The following is a 20,651-nucleotide window of genomic DNA, read 5'->3' as shown; positions in this document are numbered from 1 at the left end:
AAACTAAACTTACATACACATAATGGAAATATTGTTTCTGGAATAATATAATTATGTGCACCTAAATTTTATGCGGGCTATTACAGAAAAATAGCCAAACCCATGTAAACAAACGTTTTCCTCGTTGTCTATAAATACATTTATCACACAAATTATATGAAATAGACTATAAGTTACACAAAATCCAGATAATTTATGCATAGATGTAAATTCATACGCATTGACGCAACATCATATCAGACATCATGAAGGTGATTTAATCGTGATGCTATCCAATAAATGATGTTGAATTGATAATGAACATGCAAATATAATTATACCGAATGTATTATCATTAGTAGCATCGAAAAGAAGTGAATTTCTAATTGTATGATGGGATTATATTTCGCCGCGAATGGCATGTAGCGAACATCTTTAGGTCAACCATGACTCCATCAAAACTTGGTGTTCGGCATCAATGTTTTTGTTTATTTTGCGAATTTTGCATGATCTGATGATCCTGAGAAGGTAAGTGATGGGTTGACATAATATCACAGGCAGGTCGTATATGTCTGTGTGTATCTAATATTGACCAAATTGCATTGAAAGCTAAACCGACTGCTGTCATGTGTCGTTTATTCGAAGCCGAAGGTCGATTTTGACTGCTCGATGGAAATCTTTTCTGGAAACATTCGCTATTTTGGTATTGTTTTCAAGCACGACTGCGTTTTTTGAAAATAAAATAACATGTTAATTTGGTGAACGCTGATTTTTGTTGATAACTCTTATGAGTATTGGTAAATTGATTGAACATGCCAAATGAGTTGCGTGATCGGCATTCAGACTTCGTTTTGTCGGCCATATTGTGTATTCAATGTTCGCTTCCTGTTTTGACCGAAACATTACCACGATCCTGTGGAAACCAGTCATGACATTGCTTTAACATTCATCTGAGCAGTGTTGAAAAGATATGTTCTTATTTGCAATTACATGTATTATTTGCCTTGAAATGTTCAGTCCATTGTCTGGTAGAAATGTCAATAGTCCTAGTCAAAACACAACTTTGTCTAACGGGACTACTTTTGTGAAGGTCGATCATGCATGACGCCTGATCTTGCACGATTAATTGGTTATTTCTTTTGAATTTAACTATTATTAGCTTATTTAACGCGAGGACAGCTTTTACCATTGTGAACCTTTCGTTTGATGTATCATCTTTGGATGGAAAATAGACGATTGAGCGCTTTAAGTTTAATGCAACTACCAACGTTTATTTCATTAGCCTAGGACGAGGGAACACATCTTGTCACGTACACAACCCCAATTAAAGTATGCATGTATTCTCCAATTATTTGTTATATCCGGTAAAATATTAACAATGCTTCAGATTAGCCCATAACAGCTGTAAATTTCATTGTACTTTGTTTATTGTCAAATCATAAATCTTGTGAGTTGAGCAATATATGTTTCAAATACCCAAACACCAAAGTTAAAAACTATTTATGAATTGTCAAAGAACAATTCTACAGTCAGTTGGAAGACCTAATTTCAAAATTAATATATCTTAATATACTTCAGTCAATAGTGTGCTGGCTAGAGTCTACTCATATGTGTATAATAGGTCTTAGTCCCCATAATTACATCAGCGAATCTTCTTGATAAAGAGTTATGTTGAACCTCTTGCAGTATCATTGCTTGACTGATTAGTATCATCCAAAGCATTTGCCTCAGATGGTTTGATAAAAGTGAAACTTGACTTGCGTGATAAATAATTATCAATGATTTGACATTTCAGGTTTCCATTGGAGTGAAATAAGAGAAACCACTTGACAACATGGAGTCGTCAAGTGGGGGGAACAATACCCCAAAGATAATGGTTTTCAGGCCAACCATGGAGGAGTTTAAGGACATGGCCAAATATGTGTCCTACATGGAGTCTTGTGGGGCACACAAAGCAGGTTTAGCAAAGGTTGGTCATATGAATAAGTTGTTTTTAAAATTCTTTATACCAAATAGTCCTTACCTTAACCGGAAGTCCTGTGTAAGCTTCAAGTTGTTTTAGAAATACTTCAGCAGACTGGTATTTCAATTTCTATGCCTTATAACACTAGGGAAAATGACTGTATGTGAATCATATTTGTGGATTTCTTGTATGATATATATACACACACATATTGTTATTGCATCTTTTTGCATGAAATGTCACTTTTATCTATCCTCTCAGGTCATACCACCAGCAGAATGGGTTCCTAGGAGAGGGGGTTATGATGACTTAGAAATGACAATACCAGCACCCATCACACAAGTGGTGACAGGATGTCAGGGTCTCTACCAGCAGTACAATATACAGAAGAAACCACTGACAATCAAAGAGTTTGAAAAACTGGCAAACAGTGACAGGTATAATATGCTATAGATTTTAAAGAATACTGAGAGTTTTGTCTTAAAAAATTCAGTGGAATATAACTTGTTATTTATTGTTTTTGATATCCACTTAGAATCAAATATCTATTTGTATACAAATTTCCTCTTTCTGCAGTAATGCCTTTAAGTCTGTCAAGTTAAATTCTTATCCTGGAATTATGTAATACTGCCCAGTGACTGAAATATTTGCAGTTCATGGGAGAAAAAAAAAGGTTGTGTATTATTGTTATGTTCACATTCTTCAGAGTACCTGTGGATAAGCACATTATGCTTTGCCGTTATGATGAATTCATTTTTATTATGGATGGTAAAACTAAAAGGGTGAAATTTCTTTGCTGTGAACCTTTATGTCATTAGTATTATATGATGTTAATAAGAACTGTTGTTTGAATTGGTAGGTATCGAACACCGAGACATTTTGACTTTGATGAGTTGGAAAGAAAGTACTGGAAGAACATCACTTTGTAAATCCAATTTACGGTGCAGACATTTCTGGAAGTATCTATGATGATGATCAGAAATTCTGGAACATTAACAAGCTTGGTACAATCCTTGATTATGTAGCTGGTGATTATGGCATCAAAATAGAAGGGGTCAATACAGCATATTTGTATTTTGGTATGTGGAAGACAACTTTTCCTTGGCATACAGAAGATATGGATTTGTACAGTATCAACTACCTGCACTTTGGTGCTCCCAAGTCTTGGTATGCTGTACCCCCAGAACATGGTAGACGGCTGGAGAGACTGGCGTCAGGTTTGTAAATTATGTTGATTTTATATTTAAAACTTTCTATCCAACTAGATTCAAAAACTAAATACACCTTTCAGGTTTCTGGAATGAGTGTACAGTTGAAAACCGATAAAGATATGTGGCATCACACTAAAAATATAACAAAATACTGTCTGCAAATATGAATTTCTGGAAATGAATTTGATAGAAAATCCATGTAGCTCTTAAGGGTTTTCTCATTGAGAAATTGTTTTCATTATTGTTGATTAGATACTACAGTGGAATACAGTATTTTCATTGTTAGTTAATAAATTACTTCTGTATTATTGATGTATTTTTTTTTCCTCCAGGTTTTTTTCCTAGCAGCTCCCAAGCATGCCCTGCCTTCCTGAGGCACAAAATGACACTGATATCACCTGCAATACTGAAACAGTACTCTATTCCATTTAACAAGGTATGCGTTGTAAATCACCATAAATCACTTCTATTTTAATCCATGCTGTTTATCAGAAACAATTCAAAGCTTGTTGGTAGACAGTCAAGCCTGTCTATAAAGATCGCTCAAGGGAGACACCAAAATTGGTCTTTATAGACAGGTGGAGTTTTTTTGTGGCAACCAGCTAATTTAGACGTGTCATATATATATATATATGATATATATAATTTATGTTTGTTGCAAACTGCGGGCATACTACTGTATACGCTGTCAAAATAAGGTACAATCCTTAAGTAAATGTTCAGTACACGTGTAAGCTTAATATCAATCATTTACACGTGTATTTTCTTTTTCTTTTTTGTTGTTTTAATTAATGTTAATTTTTTTAATTTATATGAAGTTTTTGATCAGGTTTATGATTAAATTGTTGTCAAACACTGAAACAGACTGAAAAACTTTTGATTTGAGAAATACACTTTAAAGAATAAATTTCTAAGGTGAACAATAACAACAATTTGAATGTTTTGTACAACAAATACAAAACCTGTTTGGAAGACTAGATTATTCACTGTTTATAGGTCTATGCAGTAACAGCAGCAAAGTTTCATACCGAATGCAAATGAAACAAGTCTAACAAACTATCTTCCTAGTTTAAATTTCGTGGTGTAACCAGGTTGACATTTTATATTTTGGGATAGAAAAGAGAGTTTTTTATGTAGTTTTCAATAAGTTCTAATGTTGAAGCAAACAAATTCACTGTTAATAGACCGGTCATAACACATCAATTCTGTGGACCAAAACAACTGGTTGTTAGTCATGTTGTGCATGTAATTATTATATACAGTGTCATTATGTAGTAATAAACACTTGTGACTGTTTCAAGGCATTATAGACAGGATATTGTTATATACAGGTGGTTGTTAGAGAAGTTTTGACTGTTTATCGTGCAATCAACATTAATTTTAGGGACCTATAAGTCTTATAAGTGATTACATACACGAGAGGCTGGAGTTGAAACTGTTTTGATAATTCTTTTGTGTACAATACTTGTCTCCTTATGTTCTTTTGCCTTCTTTATCAGATGAAGCTGTTTTTCATGAATATCATGCATTTTTTTTTTTTTTTTGAAGATTACACAGGAAGCTGGAGAATTCATGATCACCTTCCCATATGGATATCATCAGGGTTACAACCATGGCTTTAATTGTGCTGAGTCCACAAATTTTGCTACAGAGAGATGGATTGAGTATGGAAAGAGGTGTTTGCAGGTATGGTATACCAGAACATCATACTTCTGTGTCAAAAAAAAAAGTTTTATGTCTGAGTGGTTTGGTGAATAATTAAGTTGTTAAAATGATCATTCATTAAAAAGTGAAAAGAGGAAATAATGTAAATAAGGAATATTTTGATTTCTTCATATTTGAATAATGATGTGTTTTATAGTGGATTTACATATCTTATTTGCTGCTTCAGTGTAAGTGTCGGAAAGATGGTGTGAAAATCAGCATGGATACATTTGTGATGAGATTCCAACCGGACCGCTATGCGTTATGGAAAGAAGGGAAAGACATAGCTCCCCATCCAGAGGATGACCAGAGCAAGCTATATAAACACAGGTGTGTGTCAAAAGATCATTCTAAGATGTAAATGTTTGAGGAATGAATGTTTTTTTAATTAAAATGAATTGTATGTATCAATCAACCATTCAACAATGTTCTATTCTGTCAAAATTTATAAAAAAAAACCAACTGTTTCCTTAAAGATTTATCATGACATACTACATTGCTATAACGCAAAATAATTTAAATAAAAAACTGTTTCTTTATCATAATTTATACTGTATTGCTATTTATTTATGACCAGCATAAACCATGATTGCTGAACTAATTTCAAACATGAAAGGCAAAGTGAATAAATAGATTAATTGAATCTTTGAAGAAACCAACATCAAAACTCGCATAATTTACAATTATAATTTATGCACCCTAAAAGTGTTCTTAAAATTTAGCTGGGAAATGTCTATTCCGATGTAATGTACGCACCCAAAAAACGAGTAAAATGATTTACCAGCTTGGACCAATCCAAATGTACTTTGGTGTAAACTTGTTAATGACAAGCAATTAAAAGGTTATTACTGATCCTCTGTGAGTGTAGTCTTGTATAAATAATTATTACCAGGGGAATGTTTATCATAGATACACCAAGTACAGCAGTCTCAATGAATGTCTCTGCATATTTCTACTTTCACATAAGTTGCTTCAAACTGAAACTATTGTAACATTCAGTTAAATTTAGAAATATTGATTATGAATATTACTCCAATTGTCATGATTTGTCAAACTTATTATCAAAACATGCGTTACCTTGTTCTTGTAAATGTCAGTAACAATATTCCCACATGTTGTAGAAATGCTCATCACATGACAATTACATGACTCGCACCCGTTTTTTTATGAAGTCCAGATAGGTGAATTTTACAATAAAACTCAATTTCAGCGCGTATTTCTGCCTAATTTGATGCAAGAAAATAGAATTCAATATAAATATGAATTAGGTGTCATTTTCATTAATTAAAAAACAAATCAAATTCAGTTCTAGCCTTACATCTGATTCTAACCACTCTTGAACTAAACTGTATTTAAGTGATGTGACAAGCTCATGATCAGTTAAGTAATTTTTTCTGACTGAGGTTTTAACAGGTAAATGTTTGTGTAGATGTGTTGATGGTGCATATTGATGTGGAGAAATAAAGCCTTGACAATCTTGAACACTGCAACTGAAATTCACCCCCCCCCCCCCCCCCCCCCCCCTCCCAAAGTGTGTTAATTACATGAGTTTTGAGGGTAAAACTTGGTAGTCATATCAAAACATATGCCTAGGAGACTTTTGTTCATATGCATTGATTGATGTCCAATGTAAGATAGTTTCTCATTTCTTCTTTTTTTGTTTACAGGGATAAAAATATAGCAAATAACTCTGGCACAGTGTCTAAAAGGCATCCTATTTCAAAGTCCACATCACCAAAGAAAAAGGAAAGTGTCAAGGAGGAAAAAGAAGAAGAAAAGGAAGAGTCAGACACTTTGAAAGTTCAGATAAAAAAAGAAGAGGAAAACAGTGATGAAAGTTGTATTGAAGGAGAAAAAGATGATGAACCAGGAGAAAAGGACGACGAGCAAAGTACTGGTAGCATGTCTGACGAGAAAGGAAGCAATTCAGACAGTTCAAAAAAGAAAATTTCAATGTACTTGAAGGATGTTCAGAAGGCTTCCGCTCCCACTAAGAAAGCTGCCCCGAGTTCATTTCAGGCAGCATTTGAGTCACTCGTTACTAACAATACCACATTTCCAAAACCACCTGTTCATATTGTTGATGGTGTCCCTGTTAAAGTGAAACAACGTAAACGAAAATCAGAGGAAAGTAAGATCACGAAAAAGACTAAGGAAATCTGTCCTACTGAAAGTGGTGATGCTTCCACATCAAATACAGTGTCAACTGGGCTTGATGAGAGAGTGGCAATGCAGAATGGTGACACAAAACAGCATGTTGTGGTAGTCCCCAAGAAGAAATCCAGGAAAGATGGAAATTCCCCACCTAAACGGAAAAAAGTTCAACAACCACACTCAGCTTACCCTTTCCTTCCCCTTAACCACCCGTCATCTTCTGTGGCAAAGGGTATAAAGGAAGAATCTGATTTTAACAGACTGAATTTTTTGATGCCAACTATTCGATGGATCAAACAGCAACAGATGTTACAGAACTGCAGTAACAAAGTCATGGGATATACTAGTGGGAAAAGTGGAGAAATACCATTTGCTCATTCCTCTGGGGTTTCATTTGAGGATTTATTGGCAGCTCAAAACCGAGAAGTCAAGTGTGAGCCTCACATTCAATCACATTCTCAACGAAATCCTGTTAAAGCACATGGATCTCTGCTTAATAATTATTCTCGACCAGGTACTATATTGCCCCCAAGCACTACATTGACTGTCAATACAGCTACCCTGTCATCTGAGACTAAAGAAGAAACAGACACAGAATCAGCTCTAGACCTTTCAGTTGCTACAACTTCAAGTACTGTAACTTCATCTCCAGAATCTCTCAAGATTAGTCGGAGTACTGCTTCTCCTGTTAGAAAGCAAATCACAGCACACCTGTCTGCTTCCAAAAGCTCTCCTCCTGCTAGTTCAACAGATGAACCAGTTGCAGGACCATCAAGTTCAAGTTCCAACATAGATTCTCAGGCTATTTGGCCAACACCAGAACAGCTGAAACAGAGTATCAAACTCACTGGACCTCAACACAATTTATTCAACAGCTTTAATCAAGCATTTGAGTTAGCACAAAGCATGTTGAACAAGAAACGAGATGGACAAGAACAGACCAAAGCCAGCGAATCTTCACCTCCGCCACTATCCTCAGCTTTAAGTGATACTATGGAACATCAACCTTCTTTTGAAAGTGCTCCTCTTTTGAAACAGGAAACTGGATTTGATAAAACTCCTCCTAGAAAACCTTCAAATTCTCCAGGCCGTTCTCAATCATCTCCCTCAGGGGGAGTGCATTCATTGACATTTTCAAAGTTAGTTAGTCAAAGCCAAAAAGAACAGAAGAAGTTATCATCAGAGTCTCCCAAGCCACAGACAAGTCTGTTACAACATAAACCATTGTTAGCCTCACCTACACATGGGTCAGTATTTGATAATTCTAGGAACCCATCAACAACTTGTTTATCGCGTCCTCTTGGAAGCAGTGCAGAGACACTTGGTCGCCATTCATCTCCTTCTCATGCCATTGGCAGTCCAAACATTTACACTCCTTTGTCTAGTATAGCCCAACATTCGCAGCAACAAAATCTTCTTCTTCAATCAGCCAATCAACAACAGCAGACTTTTTTAGTCAATATACCTGTGATGCAAACGCCGCAGCCTACTGGTGGTATTACTGGAACTCAGTCTATAACTACCACTACTAGGGCTTCACAGGTTTTCCCTCACGGATGCGGCCAAACTGTGGAAACAGTTGATCGTGGGGGAATTAAGACTAACAGTAAGCTAACTGTCAGTCAAATTCTTAAAGGTGGTAAAAAGGCAGCAAAGCCAATTCTTCCTAATACAATTATTGTCAGTAGTGCGCTTGGAGGTAATCAGCTTATCCAGGTGGGACAGCAAAAAGTCAGTATTCCAAAAGGCCACACACAGGCAACAAAGACGGTCAATGTTGTCAATATGATGCCAACATCTAATGCAGGAGGTGTTTCTCTGCTTCTGTCACCGAAGACAGGAACGAGTGGGAAGATCCAAACAGCCTTGCCCACTGTGGTTTCCAGACAGGTGATCACAACACTGCCCACATCAGTACCAGGTCAGGTTTTCACCAGGACTCTACCCACAGCTGCCTCGCACCAGGTCGTCAGTCCAACACTTCCCACTCCTACCCAGCGACAAATCACCACTTCATTACCAACATCCCAGCGACACATTCTCACCACAGCTACCCCGCGTCCAGTAATAACAAACGTTGTGGGGCAGTCACAGATTACAGTACCCATAATGCAGTCCCCTACTGCTTCATCTATCGTGACAAGAGTTACACCTGCAGTCTGTCAGGTGACCTCAAACAGTAATGTTGGAAGTGTTCTTAAAACAGTAGTGGGAGCTATCAGTGATCAGACTAATGTTCGACCAACGTTACTTGCACAGAAAACTAAGGTATTGCCCCAGTTTGGAGGACAACCAAGATTTGGGACAACTCAATTTCTTTTACAAGGTGTCACTCAGATACATCCTACACAGAAAGTGTTCCAAGTTGATCCAAAGTCTCCTCATAACTTTAAAACTGTTGTGTCATCCCCGTCTACATCTGCTACATCCACCACTATGTCAGCACAGAGCAGCTTGCTTTCCCCTGTTGTGTCCACATCCTGTCTGTCCCCACTAGATTCGTCCCTTACTGTGCTTACAGATGCTCTGTCAGTTCACAACTACAGTGACAGTGGTCTCAAGTCGTCCCAACAGGACTCTGACCAGCCGTTTGGTACCATTGTCAGCCCCAACAAGGTTCTACAGCTTGTACCTCAACCTATCGTGCCAATTTCCCAGGCCTCCACAGTGGTGACAACTTCTGTCACTGCCCAGAAAGGCAAACACAAACCAGACACTGAGTCCAAGGACTCCTTTGAATCTCCAACTAAAGTGCGGGTTATTGATCAGGAGAGTTCTAGTGGCTCAGATGAAAACTTTTCACCTAAAGAGAAGAAAAATGTGTCAAAGAAAAATTCAGGAAATAAAGTAAGTGCGCAGTCCCCTTCAAAGCATGCTAACTTTTACAAAATGGTTGGATCAAGTCCAGATGTCAATCAAACAGTGATACAAACTACAAGTTATAGTGCTTTCTCTGGAAATTCCGAGAAATGTAAAAAGCCGAGGGCAAGGAAGGCAGATTCTGCAAATAAAAATCTGCAGGCAAGTATTTATAAAAAAAATGTAATGGTTTTGACTCGCCATCTTCTTAACACTCCTGAAGGAGTTTCTTTTGCTGTTGGGTGATCGCTTGATTTTTGGTATAGTAGTGTTGAAAGGTATTAATACATCACTTTATAATTGTACTAGGGTGCTAATATTTGGTAATAGGGTATCTCTGGAGTTTCACTATCCCTTCTTTGAATGAAACTGAAAAAATGTTCACATTAGACAATTTATGTGGTTCCACATTTTTTAAGGGAGACAACTCTCATTAGGATAAAACAAAATTATCAAAAAATAAAAGAAATAGGTCCATAACAGGGCTCAAAGTGGAGATTTTCACCGGGTGGCCTATTTGGCTACCAAGTCATAAAATCTAGGCACCAATTGGAAAAGTTAGTCGCCCGGCCAAGTTGTCTTACATTTTAAAAAAGTCTTTTAATTCTTTAGTTCAGTATAACATCTCTCTAACTTTTTCAATTATGAATGTCATTTATTAACCATATCACAAATTTACACAATTTTTTTTAGTGGCCATGCAGGCGCCTTATAGGTCAATAACTGGTTGCCAATGGTGAATTTAAGGCATCATGGCCACTAAAATAGGCACCACTTTGAGCCCTGCATAATTAAGGTATTATTTAATATATTTATTCAATTTACAACAGCATAGCTTGTCTCCTGAATGTTTGTCAATAAATAATTAACATATATATATATATATATATACATAAATTGGTATGGTTTTGAAAATTGCATAAATACACAATACACAATCTGATCAAGTACACAATATAAATATATTATTGATTCAATTTACGAAACCATACCAATTAATACATTTTAATTATTTATTGACAAACATTTGCCAGACGAGCTATGCTGTTCTCCAACAGCTCTTGTTTACATTAAAATTGCTTCTATAGCAGGGTATACATATATATATATATATATACTGTTCACAAAATAGTGGATATGTAGGAGGGTCAACAAAATTTTGAATTGCTTTTATATATGCCTTCCCCCTGTCCCATATATATATAGCCCTTATTAAGAGGAAAAGTAGAGAAAAGACCATGCTTATAAACAACCAATAAAGATCATTCAGTGGTGGGCACCAAGATCCCTCTCGGATCTCATGTTAATTTTGGTATAGTATGTGTGTATCAACTAATCATTGTGGCATTGCTAAGCTCTGTGACTCCTTAATCTGAGTGTAGACCAGTCCTACAAAATACATAACCTCAGTAAAATCTTGTTTAATATGGGGACTAGTTTTCATGTTTCGTATTTTTGTTTGGTGTAGACCAACAAGAAGAGGAAGTCTCCCCTAAAGCCATCATTGGAAGAGGGTCAGGAAGAAAAAGTGAAGAAACCATCAACTACAAAGAAGAAAAAGGAAAATTTATTGACTGTTGACAGTAATGGAAACTTGGCACCACCTGATGAAAGGAAACCTAAAGTGAACAAATCAGGTAGATCCAGAAATCCAAGCAAAGGAGAGATAGTCAAAGCTAAGTCCAAGAGGGATGTGGAGAACAAGAAAGAGGTTAAAGGTATTGAAACTTTGATTTCAAAGCGCTATCAAACAATATACATGTCCCCTACCCAAAGGTTAAATGGGTTTCGTCCGTCTGTCTAATGGCGTTTCAGATCATATCTCCAAAACTTTTCCATGAAACTTTCTACTGCATCAATCTGATGGTTTTGTAGTAGTCTTTACTATGGAGCAGTACAGTTTTTAGATTTAATGTTTTTCCTAACTACTATGGAAACATGGTCAGAATCACTGATTTAAGCCTTTCCAGAGCATATCTCCTGAAGACCCCTTCAGATAATTCCATGGAGTTTCCTACATGCATCAATTGAAAAGTCTATAGTAGTGCCTTCTTTTATTTTGATGTTTTCAGGTTTTGATATTTCTTTGGAAACATACCTTGTTAGTAAAATCCACCTATTGTAGTGTTTCAGGAAATAATACTGAAACTTTTTGAAATAACTTTATCAAACTTTACACAAACACCAATGAGTGGACTGTGCACCATGCTTCCAATGTGTTGATGTGTTTCATCCTTCATTTTGACTAAAACCTCTGAACATCCTATTAAATGACTGGGCTCCTTTGACAGGGAATCTGAACAACTGCCCATGTTTAGCTTACATATCATTTTGTTGTGCGAATTTTACAGTGCTATCCAAATGTTTCTTTTGCAGATGATCCTAGTGAAAGTATTGAAATTCCAGATGCCATTATGACAGAGCAGTGGGCCCAGTCTATAAAGGAACTATGGCAGCACTTGCCATTCGACTTTGAAGCAGAGAAGAGATACAATCAGGCCCTTGCCGCCAGAGATCCCCACTGTGTTGTCTGTGTACTATTTAAACCTTTCACTGTAAGTAATGCTTTAATATCATGTTTGTATTATAAATTTCTCGTACAATCTAGCTTAATAGTTTTGGAATTCTGTTCAGATGTAAATGTTTATTGAATAGATCAATGGAAAATTTTATTGCAATTTCATGCGGAGGCAATTGCTAGATTTATGTATTTGTAGCCCTTTTAGTCATACTGATCACAAAATGTTTAGTTTCTGTACCATGTGACATTCAGCAGTGGACAATTTTACAGAAGTTTTCCGATGAGTGCTTTAACCCTGGTCCTCTTCCACCAAAGAAGAGCAATAAGAAAGACAAGAGTCGTCGGTCCCTGCCTATGATTCCTGAAATGTGCTTCGCCTGTAGTACAGACAATCCCCGGCCACTAGGTCTCAATACAGTGCTGGACAATGACGGCCTGAGTCCACTTCTTACCTGTGACCAGTGCAGGATATGTGTTCACGCTAGTATGTACATGTACCTTCTTGTTCTTAGATTAATGTTTCAATACATCATGAAAAGTTGAATTGTTAAAATGTTTTTTGGATAAGAAAAAAATTTAATTTTGGTTGGTTTTGTTTGTCTTTTGAAAATAAAATAACAACATTTGATTGTGATGTTATAAATCTTCATGTCGGAATTGCAAGCATATGTTTTAATGATTTGTTATCAAACACTATTTTATGCATTCAAATTTGTTCTAGGATGGTGATAATGAGGAACATTTAAATTTCCTTTTCATTGCAGGTTGCTATGGGGTAACAGACTTTACAAAGAAATGGAAATGTACACGGTGTACCAAACAGATGTTCTCTGCAGTAAGTATCTTACTGATGATTCCAGTTGTCAAGTCAAAACATACACTTGTTTGCAGTATGTGTTGTTTTATTCCAGAAGTTTTGGCTGCTATTATTTAATAAAAAAAATCATATTAGAAATTATGTACATATTAAAAATGAAAATATTTCATTGTAATTTAAACAATCCGATAACATGTCACTGAATTAGAAAAAAAATGTATTGGATATGCATGAAACCCTTACAACAATGTAAGAAAGTTTCAGAAGTGGTATCACCAGTTAAGTAGGGTAATTACCAGATAATGGCAGGTTAAAACCTTTTGTACTTCGCAGGAGTGCTCTTTGTGCTGTCAAAGAGGAGGGGCACTTAAACCCACATCTGATGGCAAATGGGCACACATCATCTGTGCTCTGGCAATTCCGGAAGTGAAGTTTGAAAATATCCAGAAACGTGAACCCATCAATGCCTACAAAATAACCAGTGAAAGATCAAAACTAGTGAGTATAGGTGACATATGATTCTGTTGTTTCTTTATAACACCCCAAATCATACAAAGGGGAAGAGTTGGAGTTACATTTGGTATATGCCACATTGCAACTTTGGTCGACTCTTTTCAGATGACTATTAAGGCCCAGATACCTCTTACTTTATAAAAAGAGTACATTAACTTTCATGTTGAGTGAACCATTTGAAGATATTATGAAAACCAAACAGGAGCTATAGAGGACATCAAAATCAGTTAATGTGAGAGGGTTGAAACAACAAGGAATATTGCAGTGTTTAGAATATTTTGGAAGTTATACTCTGTCGATTGGTATGATGAGATACTTTTCTTCTGATCACAGATAACAGTAAGCTTCAGCATGTTTCAAAGCCTAGTTCATTGTTGTGGTTTTTATTAATGGCATACTGCTTTACTTACTTTCAGCGGTGCTACTATTGTAACCCTCTCCAGAACAGCGAAAAGACATTTGGGGTGTGTGTTCAGTGCTCACAGGGTCGGTGTACATCCTCCTTCCATGTGACATGTGCGTATGCTGCTGGTGTTGTGTACGAAACCAGTGATTGGCCGTTTCCTGTCTACAACACATGCTTGCGACACAACAACAAGGAAAAAGAAAAGGTGAGATATCTAGATATTGCTTCGTGATGAGTCGGCAAGATGATATAGGGATAGGCTTGTACGTATATGTACGTAACCAAACAACATCCTCACTCTACTGACTTCATTAATGATTTAATTGTCCTTAAACTTCCCACAATTACAACCATCATCTTTTGTACGGGTATGTGTTTAAAACGCCTGAAGTCAAAAATTAAGACACAGTTACTATGAAAAGACTTTCGACATCCTGACTTCATTAATGATCCAATTGTTCTGAAACATCATACATTAACTCACAACCATTGTCTCTTGTTCATTTCAGTATTTGATTTTTAGGTCACCTGAGACAAAGTCTCAAGTGACCTATTCTAATCCCCTTTTGTCCTGCGTCGTGCGCCGTAAACAATTTACATTTTCGACTTCTTCTCCAAAACCCCTAAACCAAATTCAATGATATTTGGCAGGAAGCTTCTATGGCTAAAGGTCAACCAAAACTGTAAATTACATGCCCCCCCCCCCCCCCCCCCAGGGGCCTGAGGGGCGGGGCTAAAAAGAGTCAAATTGACTAAAACTTCAAAAATCTTTTATTCTACTCTCAGATATGGTGGAATCAAACACTCTTCATAGATAGAAGGCTCTTAAGGTGCTTTACCAAAATTGTAAATTTCATGACCCAGGACCCAGGGGTCTCGCATTTGCCCCTGGGGAGGGGGTAAACTTTACTATAGTTTATATAGGGAAATCACATTTTTGACTTTTATTTGTTTTATTTCTATTGGAATTCATTCTAATTTGGTAAGAATTGTCAGCATGGGATGACAGTTTGATGGCATGCACATGTTGGCCCTGACTGACCCCCAGGGGCTGATGGGCGGGGCTAAAAATGGCCAAATTGACTGAAATTTCAAAAAATCTTCTTCTCTACTCTCAGATATGATGGAATCAAATACACTTCATAGATGGCAGGATCTTAATGTGCTTTACCAAAATTGATGAATTTAATGACCCTGGGGTTATAAGTTTGCCCCTGGGGAGGGGTTAAATTTTACTATAGTTTATATAGGGAAATCACATTTTTGACTGATTTGTTTGATTTCTATTGAAATTCATTCTAACTTGGTTAACATTTTCAGCATGCGATGAAAGTTTGATAATATGCATATGTTGGCCCTGACTGATCCAGAGGGGCTGATGGGCGGGGCCAAAAAGGGTCAATTAAATTAACTGAAATATTTCAAATCTCAGGTGACCGTTAAGGCCCATGGGCCTCTTGTTTGTCCTGAGATCTACCTCAGTTTTCTAACGATTTCTTTGTTACTTGGTAGACTTTTTATAACCATAATATCAAGTTTTGTTTATTGAGACAAAAGTTTGAGACTATTGATTACTTGTTTTCCTCAAATTGTTAGAAAATTGAACATTGACTTAGCACTGATAGGTAAGATTTATAGCATGCCAGCGAGCCACTTGATTGTGATGCAAATTTTCTTTTAATGCAAGGTAGTATATATCACTTATATGGCATACAACGGTTGTATATTGTTCCAACCCAGCAAGGGAAATGGTATCACTTGAGATGCCTTGTTTATTATATAGAAGTAGTGCAAGGCATCAAATAATGTAGCTAGCATGTCTTCATGATTATTCCTTGGCACAGAAGGGAATCTGTTTCATATATTTGAAATTTCATTGTAGTTCAAAATCAATAGTGTTCAGTTGATAAAATATTTCATAGTTGAACAACATATTCTACATTTATATTGAACATTTAGAAAGAATTTTCAGAGAAAATTACTCAGTGAATATTTGTTTCTGTATAAAGGGAGAGAGGAAATTGACAGAGCTGAAGAAGGGAGACCGTGTGTATGCCAAACACAAAAACACGCGCTACTATGTTGCAGACGTGCTTAAGGTTACCAACCAGGTGTTTTACTCGGTCGACTTTGATGATGGCTCCTTCAGCGATGACCTTTACCCAGAGGACATTGATGTATGCTTTCACTATAACTTTTGATTTCCTTTGATTATTAATGATATGTACATGGATTGACATGAACTTCTAAATTGTTGAACCAAATGGAGAATTATGCTTTTACTACTGCCATGAAGTGTTTTGGTTAGACTGTACATTTAACTCGATATACAATTTACATTCTGTAACTTTTTGTTGCCTGAAATGGTAAATGAAGATGTCTGTTTGAAATTGAGTTCCAGTGAAATCAAATTTCACATTGTGATTTGATACTGAACATGGGATTGCCTTTTGACTGTGATAAGAGGGTTGCTTGGAATTGTTAAATCTGAAGGTCAGAGTTAATTCAAATTCACTGTTAGTTTTAATTTTTCAATTTCATTCGTTAAACAACTTAATTCATAATACCATATGGAAATTCCTATTGCTTGGTTGAGATTGTTACTTTTGGGCAAGTCAGATTTTTTGTAGCTGCGTCTTTGGAGTTCTTGCTAACATTGAAAAATACTTAGATTCTAACAGGCATTCTTAAAATTTGACAGATTCTAACAGGCATTCTTAAAATTTGACAGATTATAACAGGCATGCTTAAAATTTGACAGAATCACCAAGTGGAGCTGGGCCCTCCTGCCACTGGAACACATGTCCAGATCAAATGGACTGATGGAGACCTGTATGGTGCTACGTTCAGAGGAGCCAAAACTCTTGTGATGTACACTGTATGTTCAAACTATTATTCTGCTTACTAGAAAATTTAAGTTGATCCCTTATATTGGTCATTTTGATTGTGACAGTTCAGATTTAATTTCAGTCAAAGGTCATGGTCATTCGATAGACATTGATTTTCAGTTTCTGCAAGATAATGTCTGGTTCCTTTGGCTGAGGTAACATTAACATTTCTACTCTTGCTAAATGTATATTTTAACAAAGAATTGTGGCTTGAATTCGGGGGAACAAATAAGCATGGTCAGTGTTTGTGTAAATAAACATTGATTCTCTCAAGGCCATAAAATTTGTCCCATCCTTTTTCCCTAAGAAATAGAACCTGTGTATTTACAGTCATGACATAAAATCAACCATTTCTTCTCTGGAACAAGTGTTCTAATATTGATAATCAACCATTTCTTCTCTGGAACAAGTGTTCTAATATTGATAAATAGCATCTCAAAATGGTCAAAAAAAGTGTTTGTGATCATTGTGATCATTATGTCTCCCATTGGAATGATGGGAGACATTATATAAGTACCAATTCTTCTTTTTCTTCTAATAATAATTTCTTGTCCAGGCTTTTAACTTCTAAATCATTGAATAATTGTGTTAAGTAAAGCCGATGTGCAGTGCACTACTGTGAGGTATCTGTGACCGTAACTTCAAGGTCAAAGGTCAAATAAGTGCAAATTTTGTAATAATTTTCTGTCTGGGACGTAAATTCTAAACCGTTGAATATATAGTAATGAAACTTGCAGCATCATTGAATAACCTAAGAAAATGTGCAGTGCATTGATTTTAGGTCACAGTGACTGTGACCTTAACCTCAATGTCAAAGGTTGATTAAGTTCAAATTTTCCAATTTCTTGTCGGGGTTAAAATTCATAAACCATTGAATATATTATGATGAAACTAATAGCATACCTGCATCCTCTAAAGAGGATTTGTAGTACACTGCTGTAGGTCACTGTGACCTAAACGTCGGGGGTCAAAGGTCAGATAAGTGCTAATTTTTCCAATAATTCATGTCCAGGTGATAACTTTTTAACCTTTAAGGACATAATAATGATAATTCCAGTCATTGGATCATTATGAACTTGACTTCAAAGTCAAAGGTCAAGAAAGTGCAAGTTTTATCTAGGCCACAACTTTTTGAACGTTGAAGATATTTTGACAAAAACTCTCAAAGTATTACCTGAAGCCGATGTTTAATGCACTACTGTACGGTCAATTTTACCTTAATCTGGGGATCAAATGTCAAAGTGCATATTTTCTAATGATTTTTGTCTGCAATAACATTAAAGATATTTTAATGAAAGTTGCTGACAGTACCTTTATCATCCCAGTGACAAAGTGCAGTGCGACCTTGACCTACAGGTTAATGGATTGCAAAAAATTAATGCATAGTACAGGAGAAGGAGGCAACCTCTAGTTGTTTGTAGTTTACAAAAAAAAAGTTTCTTACTGCTGTCATATTTCCTGATAGATCTTTGGAAAAGTTTTGAATATGCTTTACAAGTACTGAAATGCTTTTAACATGCTATTTTCGGTAATTCCCTGGGCTTCATCACAATGACTTTCTGGTAGTAATCATAAAAACCAGAAGAAAGAGATCGGTTGTATTTTCTATAAGGAATATACTGAGAATTAATCGTGTTTTAATATTATAATTTGTATTTCAGGTTGAGTTTGCAGATGGTAATCATAGAGTATTCAAGAGGGAAGAACTGTGGTCTCTTGATGAAGATCTTCCAAAACAAATTAAAGCAAGAACAGTAAGGAATTTAAAGAATGTTGAACTATTAAATTACTGAAGTTGTACGCATTATGTGTAACCTCTAGGAGATAAGATTGCATAGCAGTTGAATACACCAGTCCAAGTTTGATATGTTAATAATACTTTTGTCAATATTATATTCGATATATTTGTTGAAATGAAAATAAACTAAACAAATTGTTTATAAAACAATGATATATGTAAATATTTCTCAAATATACTTACAAATTCATCTCGTTATAATTGTACATGATAACTCTAGGCTTCCAAATACATGTAGCTAATACACTTGATGTCAAAACTCCCTATATGAAATGCACAGCTTTACTTATTACTCTAAAGTTGACCTATAAAATAAATCATAAATGATCAGTAATATGTATGGACAATTGAGCATGAAACATATTCCTATCACTGTCATCTCCTGTGCTTGTGGACAGTCTAACAGCTTGTTATTTAATCCTTGCCAAAGTAAACATCGGCTTTAATTCTTTTATGCTTGATTATTTGTTTTTTCAGTCAGAGGCAACAGAAAGAAAATACAGCATTTTCTACACCGAAGAGATTAAAGCGGAAGTGGAAACAGAGGGAAAACGGCCAAAAGCAAAGATCTCCTATTCAAAGCTGAATGGATGAACAATGTTGTACTCAATTCTTGTCTGTACTGAAGGGATTAAATACTATGCAACACAGAAAGAATATGGTGTACAGCCTGCTTTTAACGTGGATCTTATTTATCATACCAGAGTTTACATAACCTCATATTGACATGTCTCGTGGCAGCTGTGTGCAAACTTTTCGGACAGATTTTAAGACTGGAATATTTGCAATATTTATTTTAAAGACAATTTGATTAATATGTTGTATTACCATTTTCATTGCTTGTCTTAGATGTATTTGAATTACCCCAAACAAGTGGTTGTGTTTTAGACAAAGTGGTACAGTGGCAGTGTGCGGTCCCTTTCCCAACATTTTCTCGACCAGGGCAATATTACAATACAGACAACATTGGTATTATAAATCTTGTTACCAAGGGACAGTCCATTAGTTTTAGGCAGTTGCTGTTTACATAAGTACATTCAGAAGTTGTTTTCATATATAATTTATAGTTTGAATTAGTCAAATTGTTCATTCAGTATTTAAAACTTTCTGACAAATGTTGGCCAGGCTATTTAAAACAAATGTTCAGAATGAAAAGATTATATGCCAAGTTTAGCATGTTGTCAGAAAGTAGCTGTGTTATCCCACTGTTGGAATCTATATGGTCTGGAATTGTAAATTGTAGCTGTATTATACTGAAGGCTACAGGCAGGGTTAATCCCCCCCCCAAATCTGTGATAGTGTATGTAGGACATATGTATTTTGACCTATTTTGCACATTTGTTTTTTCCAATTGGTTTTTTTTTTCACCCCTCTTCAAATGGCATTAAATGAGAAACCTCTTGATTAGATATACCTGTAAAAGTCAATAATCATTTTCCCCAAATATAAGAAGAATGTATACAGGCTAGATGTGTGTAGAACGACAGGCTCCGACAAAAGCTAGGGTACCACTAGTCCAATGGATACGAAGACGTGCCATGATCGTTGGGTGAAAACAGTTTTAATTATTAAGATATGAATATTGATACTGTATGAAAGTTCTTTTATTAAGATGATTATTTAGTTTGTGCATCTTTCATGCATGGATTAAATTATTTCTAGAAAAAAAGATTGTTGTTATTTTTGTAGACAAATGCTGAATTCCAAACATTTGAAAAACAGCATTTTGTTGAATTTATATTACGAAGTCTTGGAACAATGATAACCTACCTTATGTATTAAGAACACAATTTATGTAACTTGTGTTATTACACTGAGAACATTGTACTGATATAATG

The 20,651-nt window shown here is 35.8% G+C and overlaps 1 protein-coding gene across 1 annotated transcript; it reads left to right on the top strand.

Moving 5' to 3' along the window:
* Nucleotides 1–336: 336 nt before the first annotated feature.
* On the top strand, nt 337–20,482 carry LOC117325525 (serine-rich adhesin for platelets-like). The gene is given in 19 exon segments (XM_033881806.1): nt 337–507; nt 1,775–1,948; nt 2,204–2,379; nt 2,802–2,860; nt 2,863–3,159; nt 3,486–3,589; nt 4,702–4,839; nt 5,045–5,187; nt 6,525–10,032; nt 11,339–11,588; nt 12,247–12,425; nt 12,644–12,875; nt 13,156–13,226; nt 13,542–13,706; nt 14,138–14,332; nt 16,137–16,304; nt 16,889–17,005; nt 18,677–18,769; nt 19,291–20,482. Coding segments are annotated over 18 exon segments (6,147 nt in total). The 5' UTR covers nt 337–507; nt 1,775–1,813; the 3' UTR covers nt 19,408–20,482.
* Nucleotides 20,483–20,651: the final 169 nt, after the last annotated feature.

This window comes from Pecten maximus, chromosome 4 (genome assembly GCF_902652985.1).
Source record: "Pecten maximus chromosome 4, xPecMax1.1, whole genome shotgun sequence".
In the NCBI taxonomy this organism is placed as follows: domain Eukaryota; kingdom Metazoa; phylum Mollusca; class Bivalvia; order Pectinida; family Pectinidae; genus Pecten; species Pecten maximus.
The sequence above is the reverse complement of the archived record's forward strand: the minus strand, read 5'-3'. Positions and strand labels throughout refer to the sequence as shown.